At 35.5% G+C, this 22,626-nt stretch overlaps 3 protein-coding genes and 1 long non-coding RNA gene across 5 annotated transcripts; all 4 read right to left on the reverse strand.

Moving 5' to 3' along the window:
• Positions 1–6,857: 6,857 nt before the first annotated feature.
• On the reverse strand, positions 6,858–8,052 carry LOC130714502 (uncharacterized). Its single transcript, XR_009011298.1, has 3 exons — positions 7,974–8,052; positions 7,259–7,414; positions 6,858–7,151 (listed from the first exon to the last, which is right to left on the reverse strand). It is a non-coding gene; the product is annotated as an uncharacterized LOC130714502 (long non-coding RNA).
• Positions 8,053–8,089: 37 nt separating this feature from the next.
• LOC130713267 (uncharacterized) lies at positions 8,090–9,791 on the reverse strand. Its single transcript, XM_057563049.1, has 5 exons — positions 9,769–9,791; positions 9,702–9,720; positions 9,166–9,599; positions 8,676–8,837; positions 8,090–8,123 (listed from the first exon to the last, which is right to left on the reverse strand). The coding sequence occupies exons 1-5, from the start codon at positions 9,789–9,791 to the stop codon at positions 8,090–8,092; spliced, it is 672 nt and encodes a 223-aa protein (XP_057419032.1).
• Positions 9,792–9,865: 74 nt separating this feature from the next.
• Positions 9,866–11,183, reverse strand: LOC130713268 (uncharacterized). Its single transcript, XM_057563050.1, has one exon. The coding sequence runs from the start codon at positions 10,925–10,927 to the stop codon at positions 9,866–9,868; it is 1,062 nt and encodes a 353-aa protein (XP_057419033.1). The 5' UTR covers positions 10,928–11,183.
• Positions 11,184–18,739: 7,556 nt separating this feature from the next.
• Positions 18,740–21,586, reverse strand: LOC130713640 (B3 domain-containing protein Os01g0234100-like). Of its 2 annotated transcripts, none has more exons than XM_057563421.1 (6): positions 21,401–21,586; positions 21,244–21,269; positions 20,980–21,148; positions 20,347–20,553; positions 20,092–20,206; positions 18,740–19,680 (listed from the first exon to the last, which is right to left on the reverse strand). In XM_057563421.1, the coding sequence occupies exons 1-6, from the start codon at positions 21,449–21,451 to the stop codon at positions 19,001–19,003; spliced, it is 1,248 nt and encodes a 415-aa protein (XP_057419404.1). In that variant the 5' UTR covers positions 21,452–21,586; the 3' UTR covers positions 18,740–19,000. The 2 variants fall into 2 exon arrangements, with proteins under 2 accessions (XP_057419404.1, XP_057419405.1); XM_057563422.1 differs by having other exon boundaries at positions 18,740–19,659; positions 21,401–21,585.
• Between the last annotated feature and the right edge of the window lie 1,040 nt (positions 21,587–22,626).

A 22,626-nucleotide genomic window follows, 5' to 3' on the forward strand; every position in this document is an offset into this window, starting at 1 on the left:
GTCGATAAGAGCTATTCACCCACTAATTTCTTAGCTAAGCGAATCTACCCATTAAGAACCTAGCCTTAATCTCTTAAGCCCTAGTGATCATAAAAGGAGCATTATAGCACATACCTACTCGATAAGACATTCTCAAGCTCTGTTCCTAACCCAAGAAGTTCATGTCCTAGTGGATAGAATCTCTGACTGTCACTCAAGAAATCCTAATAGTTCCTACTAGATAATCATATCCTAGAGAGGTGAGTATCCCGACTTGTCACTCGGTACAGACCTCTTTTCCAACTCATGATATTCATACCTAAGAGTTAATGTCTCCTATTGTCACCTAGAAAACCTCAACCCTACCTAAGACATGTCTTTCTTAAGATGACTGATGCAAGAGTGGTTCCTCTCATAAACTAAATTCACATCAACTTCTCAATTGTCATGCAAATCCTAAAAAACATCATATTGGTAAAAGAGACATGAACGCGCAAAGAGAATCAATAACCTAAGACATAGGAACTTTTCCCCTTTCTATGAACTAAGCTACATTAACTCATATCAATTTCTCAATCTATTTATGAATTAATATAAACTCTTTAAATTACCAATTAACCAATTGAAGCATTAAACATAAAGAGAAACACCAAATAATGAAAACTCATAATTATAATTGCATAAAAGTATATTGAACAAGAAAGAAAATCAAATAAGTCATTCCAAATACCAAAAGAGAGTCAAAACAATAAAATAGGTAAAGAGAAAAGCAAAACCCAAAATAGAACGGAGCCATGGACATCCGGAGAAGCTGTCACCTCCTCCATGGCCCTGACACCGGCCCTCAAGGGCCTAGCCTTCCTCCCCACCAAGAAATTGCCTCCAAGTCTCCCAAAGGTTTTTTATTTGGTTTAGGAGAAAAGAAAGATGAAAAGGATCCCCAAAAAATAGGTTTAAAACTGATTTTATAGTGATTTTCGTAATCTGGGCCTATTTTGTCTTTTCTGGCGCAGAAAATGATCATGTGCAGTCAGGTTCATGCTAAAGCTGTGCACCCTCGCAAGCCTGGAACGTTGGATGCGAATATGGCAAATTTGGCCTGTCTTGTGCATGATAAGCGGTGTACCGCGACACACCGTAGCGGAGCTTCATGGATCTCGTGCAGCTTCTTCCAGCCCCTGACACGTGTCGCGATCTCAGAGCAGGTGCATGGTAAGTTCGTGCACCTGCACTACGCAGGATTCCAGCGTCCAAAATTCATTAATATTTCCTTTTTTTCATTATATCTTCTTTTTTCTCCATATCTTCTCCTAAAATAAAGCATATAAAAATAGATGAGATATAAAAATAAGATAACACCTTAAAATAACTTATCTAATCCTAAATTAAAGTAAGTAAATCATAATAATAATTAGAAAATAATATAAAAAGTGGAAAAATACTAAAACCAAACAAAAATAATAAAATGCATGAAATAATCCTAAAGTGTCATAAAATGACTGAAATATCCTAAAAAATATATTAAAATGTATGCAAATAAACTAGGAAAATAACCTTAAATCTCGAGTCATCAATTCTTGAGCCAAATAGGAAACTACCTGAAAATTAAATAGAATCGGACCTTTAGTTAAGCAAATTTATAATTTTAACCCATGCACTAATTAAAAAAAAGCATCCACTATTGAGATAGTAAAGCAAAATAAAAGAGACTATAGCTATGTCTAAAACCAATTTACAATTGATCACAAAAAAAAGCTATTGATTAATAATAAAAATAGCCAAATCTGAAATTGAAAGCAATCGTATGAATAAGTATCTTACCTAAATCTCATTTCTTTAACTGGGATCTTGGGTCAAAATTGTTGGACGTCCCTTCTTCTGAAACAGTTTCTCTGCCTTCATGATGCTGACATTGTAGATGAAGTTTTAGCAGCCAAAACTGGAAGACAATGATGCAATTAAATAAACTTGCAATGTGAAGGATAAAAGCATGTAAGTCTGCTATCAATTGGCCGATTAAATACATTCAGAGTAAAGGCATAAGAGGAAGCATCACAACATTAGTTTATTTAAGAGACATGGAAGTATCACATAAACCACCAACAAATACTAAAGCATATATGAAATTAAACAAAATAATCACAAAATAGGGAACGATGAACAAATTAAGAGAAAATTCAAATTGAACCAACACTACCAAATATACTGCTCACTAATTAGTCAATCAAATTCAGCATAAAAAAAATAATCTTTAGGAAGCGAATCATCTTCCTTTGATTTGCAATGATGTCCATAGGTTCCATGATTTAACTTGAAATCAAATGAAAAAAAAGGAGATTGAAGCATTTTATGATCAATAGGTTTGGGAGAGGAGACATACTACTTGAGTCCTCTGCATCGCAACACACAAAATAGAGTCACATAAAACATATTTAGTTAGAAATTTAACTGGCTTCTTTGTTACAGCATCCGAATTTCCAATACCTGAAAGAAAAAGAAAACTGATAATGTTTGACACTACCAGTCATGCATTAAGGAATCTCACGATCTTCTTTAACTTGACCAGCTGCAAAAGTTTAAGATCCAATTACAAATATTTTTTTTTTTTGAGAGCAAAAGAGTTATTCATTGATAAAAAAAGATGGATACAATCCCACAAGATGGGGAAAATAAAAAGTAACAAACCACCCTAGAAAATCCAAAACAACAACCCAAAGGAGGAAACAACCTTCCTAGCACTTAGAAGGAAAATTCTCTTTAATAACTTCAACCAACCCTCGAACGACATCTTCATCACTACCAGGGAAAGACATGCCTACGGACTTAGCAAGACACCAAGCCTTCATTGCTCGGGTAAAATAGGGACCCGAAGGAGACGGAGGGCTAGGTGATGTCGTCTCAAAAGCGAGATCCACACTCTCAGATCTACGGGGACGACCCCTAGGCCGCCGAAAGCTCTCGCGCCTCACCCCCGGCGTTTTCCTTGGCCTACCACGAGGACGAGGCCTCGGAGGGGAAAACTCGATAGCGGGATCATCAAGACAAGCATCGGCCTCCACCTCAAGATCATCCTCCCTCGCAAAGACTGAAGAAGCTTCCGAACCAGAACATGCGCCAACCTCAAAGCAAGAAATCGATGGGCGAAAAGTGTCGTGCCCATCAAAGCTCAGGGAACTAACATCACACGCCGTGGAAATCGGATCCCCAACAACCGCCATATCCACCAATAATCCCCCAGCTGCCAAGCCAACCGAAGTGCTTTCCTTAAAAAAATTTGAAAAAAAACCAGAAAGGTGAAGCAAATGATCATTAATCCAAGGCCAAGAATTCCTCCTACTTCCAAGGGGAGCAATTAAAGAAAAATTCAAATTCAAATTCTCCATATTAATGGAAACCACACAGCCGCTGAAATATAGCCTTGAAGAGTGAACATCATTAAATGCTAAACGACTCCTCTCCTTCCACCGACTGCGACCCTTCCCCTTCAGCAAGGATGACGTCACCTGCAACCTCTGGCAGCGCCGTAGCATGACCAAACCAGTTAGCCAACTCAGGAAACAACACCTCATCGGTTTCCCGCAACACACTGCCTACCTCAAACCTTCCCGTTGAACCCTGCTCTGGAAACAGCACCTCGTCAGGGACCCGCTGTGGCCATAACCAGCAACCACCCACCCCGGCGACCATAGCTTCAGCGTCCAACACTAGACGCTTTGCCTGCCTCTGCACAGAACCTCCCTTAACCACGTCGCTCCAGGAATGAGCCGCCGGAGGAGGGCCGTTCGTAGCACACTGCCGCCCCTGAGCGAGAGAACCCTTCGCCGATGCAAGAGCCTCCACTGGAGCATAGCATCTACGCCGAAAACTACCTACCTTTCCCGCAGAGATTTCTGGTTTCACCGAAAGATAGGATCCACCCAGACGAACCCCATCCAAAAACTCCAAAGCTTTAACGACGTCTTCTTTGTTTGCGTAACGAACGAACCCAAACCGAAATTTCCTCCCCTTCCTCCTCTTGCGCTGGATGAACACATTTTTAAGCCTACCATGTTGAGAAAAGAGGTCCCTCACCTGAGCATACTCCACTGAGTCTGCAATCCCATCAATCTTCATTAAATTTATTTTATCCATCCAAAAGTATATATGAAATTAAAACCTATGGGAAGCTAAGAGGTTGTTCACTTACACTATTTTCTTCCTGTACTTTTTAATAAGCATAAAAGGTAGTATTATTATAGTTTAAAATTAAAACATATCAATTGAAAATTATACCCAAATACAAACAATAGCAGCTTTTAGGTTTCAGCGCAACCTTAGATGCAAATCATCTTACTAAATGGATTCTCATTATTAGAGAAACAAAGAAGGTAACTGTATAGAGAAATCATTGGGGTTTTACCTTGGAGATTTATGCCCAGATTTGCTTGAACATCAGCTTCATAGTTATATTCCTTGAACATCACAAAAAAGCAAAGGAAAAAACTCTGACTCTAAAACAACTAATCTTTTGAACCCAAAAACAAATATGCAAAGGCCCAAAATACGCAAATATGGTAGAAGGTCGAGGAAAAAATGAAGGTTGAGGTTGAGATATTGAATTGAAAACCTACCTGATCATAGAGATGCAAGAGCCGCCCGGAGGAGTCCTAAATCGATGAGCAATCACAGTGGCTAGGCTGCGAGGAGAAGGCTTCTGGTGGCGCAGGGTTTTCAATGAAAAGAGCCGAGAGGAGTCGCGCAATTGAAAGAGGAGGAGGAAGAGATGAGCTTTGTCTTAGGTTTAGCTGTAAGGAAAAATCGGGTAAGGAGAAATCAGGGGGCATGTGTCAACAAAACAAAAGAGAAACTTTCTAACAAATCTAAAATCCGACTCAAATCTAAAATTAAAAAAGGTACTAATTAAAGATGGATAAAAAGTAAAAACTACCAAAATCTAGCAATTCACAATAAAAATTATAAAATCGTGAATTAAATAAAAATCTGAAAATTCAATAAAAATACCATAAAAATTAATTAATACTGTCAAAATAAATCTAAAATAAAATAAAAGACCCAAGAAAAAATAAAGAAATAAACAACCTAAATCTTAATCAAATCTAAAATTTAAAAAGGCAATAATTAAAGATAGATAAAAACTACCAAAATCTAGCAAATCACAATAAAAACTCATAAAATCCTAAATTAAATAAAAATCTGAAAATTAAATAAAAATCCAAAAATTCAATAAAAATTAATTAATACTCTAAAAATAAATAAAAATGAAATAAAAGACCGACAGATAAAATCAAGAAATAAACAATTTAAATGCTAATCAAATCTAAAATTTAAAAATGTGCTAATATTTTCATATTTTTATTTATTTCAGGATTAAATAAACAAAGATAGATAAAAACTACAGAAATCTAGCAAATCACAATAAAAACTCATAAATCCTGAATTAATTAAAAATCCGAAAATCCAATAAAACACTATAAAAATTAATTAATACTCTAAAAATGAATAATAAGATAAATTAAGATAAAATCATGAAATAAACAACCTAAATCCTAATCAAATCTAAAATTTAAAAAGGTACTAAATAAATATAGATAAAAACTATCAAAATCTAGCAAATCACAATAAAAACTCATAAAATCTTAAATTAATTAAAAATCCAAAAATTCAATAAAAATTAACTAATCCTGTAAAAATAAATCAAAAATAAATTAAGATAAAATCAAGAAATAAACAACATAAATCCTAATCAAATCTAAAATTTAAAAATGTATTTTTTTATGAGAATTAACCTAAGAATGACACGTGGAATTTTTTTTATGAGAATGACACGTGAAATTTTTTTATGAGAATTAACCTGGTGCTGCCACGTCACTAACACTTAATCTGGGAGCAACACCTCATCAAATTAGCCTGATGAGAGTTCTTCTTTTCTAATATATATATTGATTGATATCATATTTTTTAAATATATTATCTCTGAATAATTCTCTATTACTAATTAATTATATAAAATAAGAATAAAATAATAATTAATATAAGTTTCAGAAGGATTAAGGGCGGCTTAAAAAGAGAAACTTTTTTAATATAACACTTATAAAAACAGAAGTAAAAATTTTATAATCATCTTTTTTTGAAATTAAGAATTTTGTAATCATTGGTACACTAAGATTCAACTTTCAAGCCTTTCAAAAAACAAACTTCAAAGGCTAATCACAGTTTTTTTTTCACAAATTCAAGTCTATTTGTAAACTCATTTTACTTTTAGGGTTAATTGTGAAATTAGTCCATATTAACACAAGAATCCGCTTAGCTCAAAGCGTGAACAATGCACATACCACTTATTATGTGTTGAAATTCAATTTTTTATTAAAATATTTAAGCAACAAAGACCGAACGGTAAAGCACAACATTTTGTACAATGATACGAACTTATTATCCTAAAAGCTTAAGTTCGTTGGTTGGGTACATCAATAATTTGATTATTGTATTCCTAATATATTAATAATTTTAAAAATGTCTTTTGTCAATTTTCAAAGTAGTATAAACTATTGAAAATGAAAAACACTTCAAAATAAGATACAAAATAATTTTTTTATTAAAAATATAAAATGAAATGAAAATCTTTATAGAGAATGAACACAAATTTAATGATCCTTTTTTTTTTTTTGGTATATCGGAAAGATAAATTAAACCCGTCAGGGATTGAACCCTGGACCTCCCCCACCCAACCCACATGTCTCATAGCTCTTACCACTTGAACTATCATTTAATGATTCTTTTTTATCGCTCCAGTAATTACTTTTGCAGACAAAATAAATAAATTGACCAGAGCTGGAATAGAAAAAATACTCTGCTATCATTGACTAGTATGTAATTCTGTATGTTTGACACTGAATGTTTCAACAGGGAAAAATGTACTCTCCAGTCTTCACTTACAATTAGACTAAATCAAAAAACACTATGTCACTAGTAGAAATATCACTAGTTATGCCAATTGTCCCCATCTATATATTTCATTTCTGATTCTGTTTTTAATCATTGAATGAGACTGATGAATAACGCAAAGCACCTTGAGGATGTTCAAACACTTCGATACGTTGCAATAAAGGAGTGAGCTTCAACCCAATGATTTGGATCCTTGGGTTTGAGTACCCATCCAAAAAAATGCTTGTTACCTACAAAAATAGGTAACATTTAAAATCTTTGACGTTTTTATATATTTTTCTATGACCACAAAAAATTCATCACCAGAAATGCCTTTCAAGTGGGTTAAATGAAATACCTGTGAGCATCCAAAAAGTTTAAGTAACTTGAGAGAGAAGCAGCTGTCTACTATTAAACCTAACTCTTCATCACTCACATTTCGACACCATGAAAGATCTAGAGTATGCAAATTTCTGGCATTCCTTGCAAGTGATAAGGCTGTGTGTTGGCCAACCTGCATTAAATCAAATGCAATATAACTAAGATTTAGCAAGGCACCACAGCTAAATGCCTAAAACTCCAAGTAAAAGACAGATAGCAGAAGAAAGATTAACAACGGTCAAAGGTTTATAATTTAGGGTCAGTTCAGAGCTTTGTTTCATGAAATTCCATAGAAGAACCATACAAATAACATACTAGCATCCCCTAACATACATTTACATACATGTCAACTATGATTTCAAGTTTTAGATAACAATGAAAATAGATTGCAGGATACAGGACATGTAGGAGTTTCTGCTCGAGTAAAATTATGACCAAACAGAGAATAGGTAGTATTATTAGAGAAGCAGTTGACTTTTGAGCACATAATTTTTTTTTAAGGCTATGTTGAAAATGTATTAATTTAATCCTTTTATGAACACAGAGAAACCTTTCCAGTTTGTCCAATGATCTAAGTGCTCATGTTTTTACACTTTGAAATGTGTCTGCAGTTACCAGTTACAGCCATAAAACTGTGTGTCAGTTGAGAGAGTCAGCAAGACAGTATAACTAATAACAATGTAGTGATGTACCTTCCTGATGCTATTGAGTGAAAGTTCTTCCAAAGACCTTCCAATGATCTCCAAAAATGAAGCAATTGCTTCGTCGCTGTAATGGAGAAAAAGTTAATTGGTTAATCAATTAGAATTCAGAATACATCAAGATCATAAGCAGTAAGCACTCTGAAACACCATCAAAGGACATGTCAAACATATGCATAAATGCACTTGGTAATGAGATAAATGGAAAGATGTTCTATTTGATTGTTTGCACTTGCAGCCCCAAGACTCGAAGAAAGGAATCCCAATCAGATCCATATGAAAATGAAAAAGAAAGTTACTACAGACAATCCAAATGCTAGAAAGTCAATGCCATTCCGCACAACTAATAACACCAGTAAGTTATGCTCAATGTGATCCCCTATCTCTAGTTAGGGTTACAGTACAGAATCGGATGCATCTTAAGGAAGATGGAGAACAGAAATCTAATTGGAACTTTGAAGCCATCATAAAACAGCTCAAGGAGGATTAACAATTAATCATAAACCAACCTACAGAGAATATATATTATCACAGAAGCAAATATTATAACCATCCGGTTAAAAAACCTAGAAACTCCCATAAATATGTCATCATCTCTTGCAAAGAGCAGAGTAATTGAAGACAAGCATCTAGCAAAAGCAATATATGCAGTACAACGAAACAAAGATAAAGTAACAGAAAACAAGAAAACACCTGAATGGATTGCGGCATAGCTTCAATATACGCAGTTCTTGACAATTATTTGTAAGATATTCTATAGATAAATCTGTCAACTTGCACAAGTTCGTAAGATCAAGTGCCTGCAACCCGGGACATTGTTCAGCAATGGCTTGCACTGAGGCATTAGTCAAATTTCTGTTCATTGAGAAATATGAACCAATAAGCTAAATTTAAAAATAGTTTAGTAAGGAAAATAATTGTGTCCTAGCAAACAAAATTCCAAGTAAGGAAGAATTGACCAAAGTTAGAACCAATGGTTAATCCATGCTCAAAGAGTGATTATCAGTCAACAAAACTCTAATTGCATTAACCATCAATATCATCTTTGGTTGATTTATCCCCTGATTGGAAAGTTCTTCACTGAGGTATCCTAAATAGGAATTCTCCGAAAAAATACTTCATTGGAAGCATCACTTCTAAAGCAGATACAAGGCAAGAGTCAGACTGGTCAAGTAGTACTTACATACAGTTCTTTAACACAAGCTCCTTCATGTTGTGACCCTGTACAATGATGTAATCTTTGATAAATTGATCACTCACTGCTTGAATGCCAGCCAATGATAACACTTCTAACTGTTTAAGTTTCTTCAGTGCTGGCAAAATTTGCACTGCATTAGTGAGTTGGAAGTCCTCAAGATACAACTCTTTTAGAAGTGACCCTAATGAATCAGCCAAAATATTAAGACTGGCAGGTGTGAGAAGGGCGCACTGGCTTAGATTTATGGATCTAAGTGCAGGAGCAGAGGAAACTAGTTGACGCAATCCTCTATCTGTAAGACGACATGCACCACTGAAGGATAGACTAATTACTCTGGGCATACACCTTGGTGATTTTGCCAAAGTAGCAGGTAATACATAATCAGATACACATCGTCCACACTGGTCAAGTTGTAGCACCTATTCCACAAGCAAATGTATAACCTGAATTCAGATCGTGATTAAATCTAAAACGTGGAAAGAAGCTTCTAAGCAAGTATTCAAAAAGCAAACAAAGCATACAAATTGAGCTTTTCCAAGGCTACAAAAAACAATTGGTAATTAACAGAAACCCCACCCCTATTCTCACTTTCCTTTTGCTTCTACATCCATTTCAAACTTGCATTGCAAACATAATGTAAATGGAAAAAAGCAAAAGAAAAACTCAAATAGAGATACCTGATGGGTTAATCAGTTAACAAAGTACCAATTTCAGATGCTACATGAAATTCAACATTCAACACAAAGTCCACTGATCCATGCAAAAAACAAATGAAAACCAATTGAACCAAAATGACAAAAAACACCAGCAGGCAGCAACTATCAAATAATTGAAAGAACACAACACAGTCACACACCTCCAAATAGTTAAGGTCACAAGACTGAAAACATCTTGTAAATTCCTCCTCCGTCAACCACGAGCAATTTCGAATGCGAATCTCCGTGGGAGACCCCCTAACAAGAAGCTCCGAGAATCTGCTGTTAATTCTTCTAGAGTCACACAGCAATTGGCTCAGCCTGTGCCTGAGGTGATCCGGTGCACTTCCAAGTGAAACAATCGAATCAGCATTATCAGCAAGAGTTTTCATGCTCAACTCTAACAATGACGGGACTGAAACTCTAACATCTTGCGGTTTCTTTCTGGAAACCCACGCAATCTTCTTCAGCAAGCCACCTTCAATCGCTTCCATAGCCAGAGAGAAAGGAGTTGAGGGAGATGAACCGTCCTTGGCTTGAGGCACAGAAGAACCTGAACCTGAACCACCGCCACCATCATCTTGAGGAGGTTCAAAACGAGCATAGCGAAGCGCGTGTATCTTAGCCGTTTCTTTAAACACTTGCTTTCTTCGAAGCCTAACACGCTCCTCCCATTCCCGGTACACTTCGTGAGGATAGTAACGCGGCGGCGGCAGTTGTTGTGGTGGTGGTGGTTGTAGTTGTTCGCCGCCGTGGTTGACGAATCGTTGACCATGGTCAACAGGAAAACGAGACAAGAAGTCAATTTCAACTGGTACCACTCTTTCTCGCTGTTCTTCTTGTTCTTCTTCATCGCTCACGAGATTGATGACAACAGCATCATCAGGTACTTTTCCTTTGCCTTTTCGATCGGGAATCTCCATGGTGAAATCCATGAGAGTTGCAGCAACTTTATCAACGCCGGTGTCAGGTTCTAAGTATTCAAATGGTGGGGGAGGAGACGGCGGAGACGGCGGAGGAGGTGGTGGTTCTGGGTTTTGATTTAGGTCCATTGTGGCTCTGCTCTGTTTTCCGGTGAAGAGCAGAAGAGGAGAAGAAGAGAGTGTGCGGGGGTATATAAAGGTTTTTGGGTGGTGTACGGTAGCTACTGGTGGTAGCAACTACACTGGATCATACCCGGAGAGAAGGTTATGAGAGAATGGAAACTTCTCATCTTTTTTCCCGCCATTAAATGATTTATTTAAAAAAGTAATTGGTTTTTTCTTTTTTTTTTCTTTTTTTGAAAAGTACTTTTTTTCTTATTTTAAAGGATTTAATAGGTACAAAGTGTAATAGCTTTAAATATTTTAAAAAGAATATATAAATTTCATTTAATATAATATTCAAGTACTTACTAAAATTCAACTAAATTAATTATTTTATAAATACAAATAATTTTAATTAATGAAATCCAATACAAATTTGTTCTTATCAGCCCCTATCAAAAAAAAAATTGTTCTTATCATGTTTATTGGTTGCACCATTGAATGGTTGATTCATGCACTATCATGTTTCTTACTGGGAGAATATTATCTTGCAAAAGTGATATTAACTATGAGTTGAAAATATTAATTACATTAAAATTATTTTGACTAAAATGTTAATTACTACATTTACTACCATTCATTTTATAATTAGTAATTTTAGAGAAATAAATATATTATAAATATTTTATTATTTTCATTAATTTTTATTTAAAATACTCACTAAATGTAAACTAATTAAGCACTGTATTTATCAAAGTTTCAAAAAAAAAAGCATTATATTTATCAATGCAAATATTTCCTAATTCACATTTACTTAATTAAAACTAATTGTACCAAAATTATATTAAGTATATAAGTTATTAATAAAAATAATTATATACTTATAAATATTAATAGTAAAAATGTGAATGTGATCTACTAGTCTTAATGGACAAGTTTCATGGCTATTGGGCATTGGTTGTGGTCCTGTGAAAATATTTTATAATTTTAGTATTATTAACTTTTTAAATATTTACAAATATTGATATTTGTTAATAATAATTTTAAAATAAGTAAATCATTTATTGACACACAACTAATTATTATTCAAAATTTTAAATACAATTAATGTAATTGTTAAATTAATATATATATATATATGTGATAATATTAAATTTTAATATATATAGATAATGGTACCCTAGCTACCCCACCCAATAATTAATATTATCATTATTATCTAATTTAAATATATATATAATTAGTATATTTATATATATTATTCTTTTGACTTAATTAATTTCACTACTATTGACTAAATTTCAAGTTAAAAACTTGAACTTTATATATTCTTGGTATTTAATATTTATATTGTTAAATATAATAATGATAATATTAATTCAGTCAAAATTATTAAATACATTTAATGGTTATTTTGAAACCATATTTAATGGTTTCTTAATAAATAGTTACTGAGAATTTCAAATAAATAAATAAATAGTTACTGAGAATTATATATATATATATATATATATTTTGAAAAGAATAATATATATTATTATATACATTAAAAATATTAAATTATAATATTGATAAGTCTGACTTGTAGAGAAATAATGATTTATATAGAAAGTATTAATTCCAATATTAATTAACTAATATTTCAGTTAAAAAAATCACTATACACATTTAATAATAACAAAACTGTACCTAAATTTTACAAACTTTTAACAACACAAAGGGAATGAAAAAACATTTGACACCATTGAACAACACGGAGGAAAAGGGAGGAACAATTGACATCATTGAAGGAAATGGAACAAAGTTAATATGGGCAAGGGAGTTCAGATTGATAGAGTGACAATAATGGAAGTGAAAGTGATGACACTGATGTGGATGATAGTGAAGGCTTAATCCTCAAATTAGTCCCTGTCTTTGTCTCGCCGTCTGAACTAGGTCCCTCACCGGAAAAATTTGTGCAAAAGGTCCTCTTATATGTAAAACGTCTGGAGCAGGTCCTTGCCGGAGCTCGGAGCTCCGACGAGTGATGATTTGGCATGTTGACTGTATTAATGAGGCCTATGTGAAATTTAAAAAAAAAATTAAAAATTACACATCAGAAACTAAATTAAAAATTAAATTAAATTATATAAAAAAAATATGCTTCATCTTCTCATAGCCTGTTTCTTCTTGTACAGATTCATAAAACAAGTTTAAATTTGCAAACACTAGGATCGAAAAACCAAACAGTAGCTACATCTCAATTATTTGGGAAATGTGACCGAACATATGGATCACTAATTCATCAACAAGTTAAAACCTAACTTAACACTTCAGATCAGTCTCTCTGGCCAAATAGTCACAATATTATGCAGCTTTCACATTATCTTCATCTACTTGCTGAGAACAAATTTTTCCAGAAATTTCTGCAGAACCCCAAATCAATCTCAAACGATGAGCAAGGTCTTAACTAAAAACCCAAATCAACCCCCCCCCATTAACCCGTTTCTCCTCCTTTCTTCTTCCCCTTCATCATCAATCTCCATTCTCTTATACACAAAACCCATTGAACACACAAGACAAAACCCACAAATTAAAAGGTTTGATTTTTCTTAAAGATTCACAAAACCCATAATACACATGAATCTCTTAACCTGTTTGAGGTTCGATTCTCATAAGCTTGATGGGTGATACACCGCCACAGATTGAAAGTCAGCCACCAATGGCGGTGGTGCCAAAACTGGAAGATTTCTTCGAGAGCCACCAAGGCGAAGTGCAAGGTTCTTCTTCTTCACTCTCTCTGTTCGACCACGTGCCTCCACCTCCTGGGTTCTTCAACGATGAGCAGGATCTGAACTCGGTTGTTGCTGCTGAGTTTCAAGCCAAGTTGGCCACCACGAATCAGGGCTGAGGGAGGCGCGATCTGGGTTGAGGAGGCGCGATTTAGGTTAATGGAGGCACGATCTGGGTTAAAAAGCAACACTCCTCTATGGTCCTCTCTGTTTCTGTTGAGAGTGGGGGTGGGTTTATTTGCTCCGGTGAGTGATGAAGCTCCAGTGGGTTTGTATGAGGGTGGGTTACAGGTCTAAGAGATTAAAGAAAGAGAAGAAGCACAAGTCAAGGAACAAGAATTCTGGACTTGCATTTTTCTTGGTTAGAATGATGAAAATGATGAACATGGACCAGTGGATGATGGTGATAATGAAAGTGTTTTGGGTTTGTTAATTAGGTTAGGGTTAATTTTGTTAATTTGTTTTTTTTTTCTTAATTTAATTTAATTTTTTTGATGTGTTAATTTTTTATTTTTTTAAATCCAGGTAAGCATCCACATGTGCCTCATTAATACGGTTAGCAGGCCAAATCATCACTCAGCTCCGACGAGGACCTGCTTCAGACGTTTTACATCTAAGAGGACCTTGTGCACAAATTTTTCCGGTGAGGGACCTAGTTCAAACGGCGAGACAAAAACAGGGACTAATTTGAGAATTAAGCCGATAGTGAAATATAACTTTTCAGAGATAGTGATTTTGATTTTGATGACAGTGAGATGAGAGGTGCGGAGACTTACCTGATGATAAGTTTGAAGAGGAGAATAAAACATAAGTTATGAGGGTAACGGTATGTCAAGAAGAAGGATGAAATTGCCTACAATGAGGAACATGAGAGCACACCGGAACTATATACTCATACTCAAGAGGGTGAAAGGATCCAACATGTTGATGTAGAAATTGCACCTGCTGCAACCCAACATATCATGGAGGGGGAGTATAACAATGATGAGCTAGTAAGATCCCTCTATTGGTGAAGAATATTGTGGAACCAAGATTAGGTATGAAAGGTGCAAGGAAGAGCTTATGGGTAAGGATTTCAAGTTCAAGTTGGGTGTAAGATTGGATAACTCTCACCACAAATTGTATATGAGGTAGGCAATGTTATTTATAATAAGAAAAGTACAGAATATGCTAAGGAATATTCCAAGGCATATTACAAAATATATCAAATAATAATAAAGAAATATCTCGTAGGATATTATGTCTATTTATCTCTAACACCCTTCCCCACTCCGTCAAACTTAGCATTGAATTAAGATCAACTCGAAGCTTAGATCTAAAAATGTCAAACAACAGCCAAGGCAAAGTCTTAGTGAAAATATCAGTAAGTTGGAGAGAAGTAGGCACACGACGAACAACTAATCGACCAGGGGAAACCAACACACGAACGAAGTGGCAATCCAAGTCAATGTGTTTGACATGCTTATGGCAATAGGATTCTGAGCCGTAAACAAAGCACTCTGGTTATCATTGAGAAGAGAAGAGGAGTCGCTAATAACCGAACACGAAGCTCATGAAGAAGATTAAGCAACCAAACTAGCTCAGAAGCAGTATTAGCCATAGCTTTTCGGTACTCAGATTCACAGCTAGAGCGAGCAACAATATGTTGTTTCTTGGTACTCTAAGGCAAGAGATTATCACTAAGAAAAATAGCGTAGCAATAAGTAGAGCGGTGAGTTTCCGTGCTGCGACCCCAATCAACATCACTATAACCAAGAATAGCGGGGAAGAGAGGTACGACGAAACGTAAGACCGAAGTGTTGTGTGCCACAAACATAACGAATAATTCGTTTGACAGCCTGAAAATGATCCACAGTCGAGGCATGAAGGAATTGACTAACCATATTAATAGCATATGACAAATCAGTACGATTGATAGCCTGTTCAACATTACTTTTTTTGTGGATTAGGATTGATAGCATGTTCAACATTCATCGAACAAATGAGACATTTGATGGTACAAGAAATTTTCAAATTTACATGTTCAATGTAAAATGAACAAACTATGTTTCTTAATAATTGTAGAAAAACAAGTCTATACCGACATCAATCTTGTCTTGTGTCCTCCGACCCAAAGAAGAAGGCAAGGCTCACTCTTTCTTCAGCTCTTCACAATTGAGCATGACTGACCGAGGAGATAAAAGTGTTCATTATGTCTAAAATTTGCTTCTTAAGTACTCCCTCCGGTCTTATTTATAAGCATGAAAGAGAAGAAAAATTTTGATTTTTTTTATAAGAACCAAATGAAAGTTTGAGCTAAATTAATTATTTTTTTCCAATGATGCCCTTATTAATTCAAACTTGTAAAATGTGTCTCATTAATTATTCTCTCTCTTTCTCACTTTCCAACACTAATAACAAAGGGTAATTTTGGGAGTTTATTTTGATTCTAGACATATTTAATGCATTTTATCTAGTTTAACTGCATTTCTTAAACTATGTGATTTTTTTTTGTTGCTTATAAATAGGACCGGAGGGAGTAACGTTTTGTCACGTGCCTTCCTTAGATTTAATGCATTCTCTGTCCACTTTGTATGCTAATTTTGGAATTCTTCTGGATTTTTCACAGTAGTTGAAGATTGTTCATCATTTTATCTTTATGCATGTTACAACTTAACTCAATAATCCATCACATTAAACTTCGGGTGGGTTACAACCCCTCAACTTATTAGTACTGTTTTTGAAGTAGTCTAAATTACTCTAAAAAACTCATATTAAGTCACCATAATCCTAAATTGACCTATAATTAATATTTAAGATAAGTCAACTAGAAATTTCACCTATCTTAAATATCATTGGTCCACCTAGAACTAGGATGTCTTAACCCAATTTTTTCCTTGGATCATTTTCTTTTACCCAAAGAAAATTTGGGTTAAGTAAAAAAAATATGACCCAAGGAAAAAATTAGGTCATTTAGTCAAGCCCCTCCACTTTACAAAGTTTTGTTTGTTTTATCCTCTCTTAATTTTTTTTAAAATGTGTGTTATTTTACAAAATCAAGACTTTTTTTCATTTATACCTTAATTTAATAAATTTTATCTCAACGGTCACCTCTTATATCACAACTCTTCTTTATACATTATTTCGATAATATTTATTATTTATTTTTACTTAAACAAGAATATATTTTAGTTAATTATAATATTAATAATTCTTATCTCACTTTTATGCCATAATATTAAACAACAAGGTAGTACTTCATCTGTTTATTAGTATCTATGACTTTAAAGTTTTGATACATGTAATTTATTTTATTTTATTTTATTAAAGAATAGTATTAGTGTTCTTATTTCTATTAAAATTACTCCTTTTACTCAACTTTCCAACATACCATTTAATCTATCTCATTAAATTTCCTATCGCCATTTAGTTAATGTACAATTGATAAAGTATACTCTATGCCCCTCCATGATGTATATACATTTTTCCATTAGTAACATGGACTGGCATGGTCCCAGAAGTGAACAACGCTAAGCTACATGAGCGTGAAGGGAAGCTAGAGCCTCATCCGCATTCTGGCACAGAAGATGGTGACATTCCACTAACGGAAATTGCAGACCTGAGTCCCAAAGCCAATAACATGAGCAGTCTTAGCAAAACTATCTGTCACAGAGTTGGCCTCCCGAAGGACATGATGGAACTGAATCTCTACTCCATGCGGGACAACACAACGAATAGCCCCAACCATCTCCATGTACGGATTGGCCAGAAGCGCCGATCAACTACCGCCTCCATCGAGTCACTCTCAACGACTACCTTAGGAAACGACCCTCTAGCAACTACCTCCATTGCAGTGCGAATGGCCCAAAGCTCCGCCAACAAAGGATTCGAGGTATCTAAACGCCTGTAGAAACCTTGAAGCCAATGACCAGAGCTATCCCGAAGCACACCACCACATGCCGCCTCCCCAGTATCTCATACTGGCCCGTTTGAAATTGCTAATATGACAAATAAATATGAAAAAAAAAATCAGACAGATACTCCACACATTTAATAGGAAGAATAGAGAAAGTATTAATTTTACATATGTAATCCTTCACACATTTCATGGTCTGATATCATATTTCCACTTTCCCATATGCCAAATAAAAAAAATGGATTGTGGTTTTTTAAAATAATATAAATAAAAATACTCCTCGAATGGGATGGTTTTGGCTAGGGGTGTACAAGGGACGGGTTGGGACGGGTTTTGGTTAACCCTAACCCGGCCCTAAATATTGATCGGGCCAATTCTTAGACCCTAACCCGCCCCTAGACCCGAAGAAACCCGACAATATGCGGGTCCAATTTAGGACGGGTCTATGTAGGACGGGACCGGGTTGACCCGAGGGACAATAAATCTAAGACTATTTAATACTAATTATAAAATTTAAAGACAATAACATACTAAAAGGGTTACAAGTTAGAACTATTTTTTAGAACAAAGAGCTTGAAATGATCCAATTCTTGCATAATCTATGTCATAATCTATTGCACTTGAGAGGTTTACATTTTATTTGATCTATATGCACGTGTCACTCATTTTGTTTGATCTCTCTTCACTTGTCTCACATGTGAATTACATGATTTTCTCTTGTTAAAGCATGAAAGTGTTCATCTTTTAACCAACGTTTATTTAATTAGTAAGATAAATGTTAAACATTTTCATATCATCCACATGGTAAGATAAACTTGAGCACCATCTATCACATTTTGACCATTATAACAAATTAAAATTTTATAAAATATATATGTAGGACGGGTCGGGTGGCCCGAATGTCAACCCGAACCCGACCCGACCCGAAGCCAGATAACTCAATGATCAACCATAACCCGACATCTTTTAATGATCGGGCCGGGTTGAACCCGGCCCGAAAGGCTTGAGTCAGGACGGGTTGGCGGGTAGGGTCGGGTCTTGTACACCCCTAGTTTTGGCCATATGGGATACTGATATCAGGTGATATGTGTGGAAGACACCTCGAATCTCGAATGAAACGAGTTCCACATATTTATGTAGTTCAAAATATGTAACAAGGAAAAGTTTCCCTACTTATAATTAATAGTCACAATCCAAAATCCTGAAATCCACATCAGCACACTGATGTAACAAAATATACAGAAAGATACTTAGAAGTCATAGCTTCACAAAATAACAGAACGATTGTCTAGTTGTAAAGGAAGTTCAAAGCTCTTTCATGTTCCCAATCCAAAACACAAAACTATTTCTTTTTCTTTGTCTATAATATCATAAATTGAAACTTATGTCCAAGCTGAGAAGAGAAGCAGCAATGTACTAGGACACAACACAACATCACCAAGGAGCATTAGCCAGTTCTTCAAACATAGCCTCCACCTTCTCAGGGCTCTCCTGCATTGCAATCTCTTCATCAAGTTTCTTTATGGTCTTTTTCACTTCCGAAGCAATCTCTTCTATTGCTTCCAGCTCCTCCTTAGCTTGGAGACGTTCAAGCCTTGCATCTTTGTACCTCTTCAGTTTCAAGGCTAGTTTCATCAGCTTGTCGAGCCTAGTCAGCAAAAATCTCACATTCATCCCCATGATTTCTAAGCCTTTCAATGTTTTGTCCCATACAACTAAATCATCCATAGGGGTTGTGATCTTGCTAACTTCAATGGCCTCAGCAATGACAATAGTCTCCTGAATCATTCCAACCATCAGGTTGAAGTTAAGACCCCCAAGAAGGTTCTCATGAAGAAAACATCTCTGGCTGCGACAGAGCTCATAATACTTGGCCCGATGGTCTTCAGTGAATTTTGAATCCATAACCCAGCGATCTAGTATGATGCTGAAATTCTCAATGCCAGTCACTTCTTCAAACCTGATAGGAAATTCTGCTAATCTGATCCCTGCAAGGCTTAAATCTCCACTTTCCTGGTCAAGCTGTTCAGTTTGAGTTGAGTTAGAAACCAAAACCTCCCTCCTATTCTCTGGATCACTTCCTTGAATAGCGCCTGAAAAATGAGATAGCAAATCTATACAATTTTCAGTGCATATTTGGTTTCACGATTTAGTCAGCAGTTAAGCAGAATTGACTCTACAGCATTCCGCATGGTAAACCAAACATGTTAGTAGTGTTTGGTTAATTGGTTCTACAATTGGAAGCACCACAATCACTTATGAGGCAAAACTATTAAAATGCTTGGAAATCTTTCTACTAATGATTTATGATTCTCAAGTCAAATCAATTATGGAGAGAACAGCAGCTTCTGGGCATAAAATTGATTATAAAGAAAGAGAAGCTGATCCAAATATGCTGAAAGTGTAGCCCACCATCAATTTTAAACAGATAATTTGTTCTTTTAAGAGCCTCAATGACTATCCTACTTGATTTGCTTCAAAATGCAGACAAGTTACATAAGCAAGGAGGACTATGCCACACTTACCAGCAATACTTTCCATATCCAGTTCATTCTTTGGTGCTTTTTCACACTTATCCAGCTTGAGCAGGCCAAGAGCACCATCCACCTCATCTGGCTTCTGTGACCTTACAATGTACACCTGTGGAGATCCAAGATATTGAAGATTGCAACTTCCAAAACAATTATTATAAATGTGCAGAACTAGGAGATCATATATTAATGTATTTAGACAAAATAAAATACATATAATTAACTTTAATTGAAAGATCAAACATTTACCTTAAACTTGTGAGGTTGGATCAAATGGAAAACAAGAACATCCATCTCAAGTAAGTTGTGAGCTATGGAAAACCCCCTCCATCCACCACTCAAGCCCACCTTTTCAGCAAGGTATTTGGCTTGGTATAGCTCCCTACTTTCATCTTCCAAAGCAATGAAAGTATCAGCCTTAGGCAAATACAACTCACAGAATTTTTTTGGAAGACCCTGACATCATAAAACACAGTGAATAATAGTAATAATATAAACAATAAAAATGCTAGCAAGATAATATAAATACATTTTTTTAAAAGTTACCCAAATGACTAAAATTGCTTAGTACTTATAGGCTTTGAGGCATTGGAATTTGATATCACACATTCCAATGCCTCAAACGTGAAAGGGGCTTTGGACTCCGTTGGTTGAAAATACATTCAAACTGAAAACCAAATAAGCCCTTAAAATACATATCAATCATAAAGTGTGATATATCTGCATACTTAAATGCACAATGCAAAATCACAATGAAGCTAAAATCAGAGTGAATAGACACAAAAGTTAAGTTAAGAAAAGTTGCTTCTGTCTATGGTGATTTTGGCTCACGGTGGTTGTCCCTAAAAAGGGAAAAGCATGAAGAAAGTGAGATAATCTTACAAGCCAAAACCCTCCAGTTACATGAGATGGGAGCATGTGCTTAACAATGCTGGGGAATTCAGGAGATAAGCTAGCTTGAATCTCTTTTGCTCGTTCCACAGCAGCCAACTGAGCTTCATTGTTGAAAGTGCTTCTACTGCATATACTGCTTTCGCCCCCACTCTTGCGCCTGTGCATAGCAGAGGAAAGTAAAAACATTGAGTGAGTCACTGTTTTCTACTATTCATGATGAAATCAAATAAGAAAGGAAGAAACTTTACTTACTTTTTCTGCGCATTGCGACTGGTACCCTGTTCAACACACAAACAAATGAAACATTTGATGGTAAAAGAGAAGAAATTTACGATGTTAAATGCAAAATACAGAACTAAGCAAACAGTAACAGAAAGAGATAGTGCAAAAAACGAGGTAAAAATGAAACCTTTGAAGGGTTTTCCCTGTCGCTGGGTGTCTTAAGTACAGCTTCTACCATGGTTGTCTCCTTTGTTCTTCACAGTGAGTAGAGAGTGAGTAGAGAAGTGGCAGAGGAGAAAAAAAATGTATATTATATTTCTGTGAAATGGAGCCAAATTTCAAATATTTCAATCACTGTTTCAGAGAGCTCGTGTCTTTTCCACTCCCCCTTGTCAATCAAGAGATGTTGATAAATGAATAAATATAAAAAAAAGAATGAAATGAATGAGATTTTTTTGTTTTTGGAATTAAAGAAAATTAGGATACAAAGAAAACACTTTCATATTAGCGGGTAAGAAGCTAGTGACACGTTGAACAGACCGGCGAATGTCCACTCCCGAGTAAGACAATTTTGGGATCTCCCTAAGGAGGGTTAGATCTACTCCTGGGTGGGAGAATTTTGGAATTTCCCTATGGAGGGGTTACCCATCAACTGGGCTTTTATTGGGTTGATTCAAAGGGTCAGAGCTGGACTGTTTCAAATGGTTACTCTGGAAAAATATATCCAACAATCTCCCTAAGGATGGGTTAGGTCCACTCCAGAGTAAGAGAATTATGGGATCTCCCTGAAGAGTGGTTACCCACCAAGTGAGCTTTTACTGGGCTGATTCAAAGAGTTCAGAGCTGGACTGGTTTAAAGGGTGACGCTGGAAAAATACATCCAACAATCTCCCTAAGGAGGGGTTAGGTTCACTCCTGAGTATGAGAATTATGGGATCTCCCTGAGGAGGGGTTACCCACCAACAGAGCTTTTACTGGGATGATTCAAAGGATTCAAAACTGGTCCGGTTCAAAGGGTGACGCTGGAAAAATGTGTCCAACAATCTCCCACCATTGTTAGCCGGGGGATTTGAACTCACGACCTCACACTGATACCATTTATTAGAGCAAACGTCCACCACTTGACCAAAAACTGTAATTGTTGGGCTGCAACCAAATTTCCTTATAGTACACAGAGTTGCATCAAACTCAAGAGGTTGCGCCCATTACAGGTGCCATGGGTGAGGATGTTGAGCCCATGAATCCTAAGGGTGACGTTGGACAGATTGATCTAAAAATTATGTAATGCAAAGCTATTAACAACTCACCTTTAATCAATAACATCATAACATATATAAAAATAGTGGGACTAAAAAGTTGTGTCAAGTTCAGCTGATTATTTCATTTGGGGAAAAATAAGGGGAAAATAAAATG

Source organism: Lotus japonicus, chromosome 4 (genome assembly GCF_012489685.1).
Source record: "Lotus japonicus ecotype B-129 chromosome 4, LjGifu_v1.2".
Taxonomy (NCBI): domain Eukaryota; kingdom Viridiplantae; phylum Streptophyta; class Magnoliopsida; order Fabales; family Fabaceae; genus Lotus; species Lotus japonicus.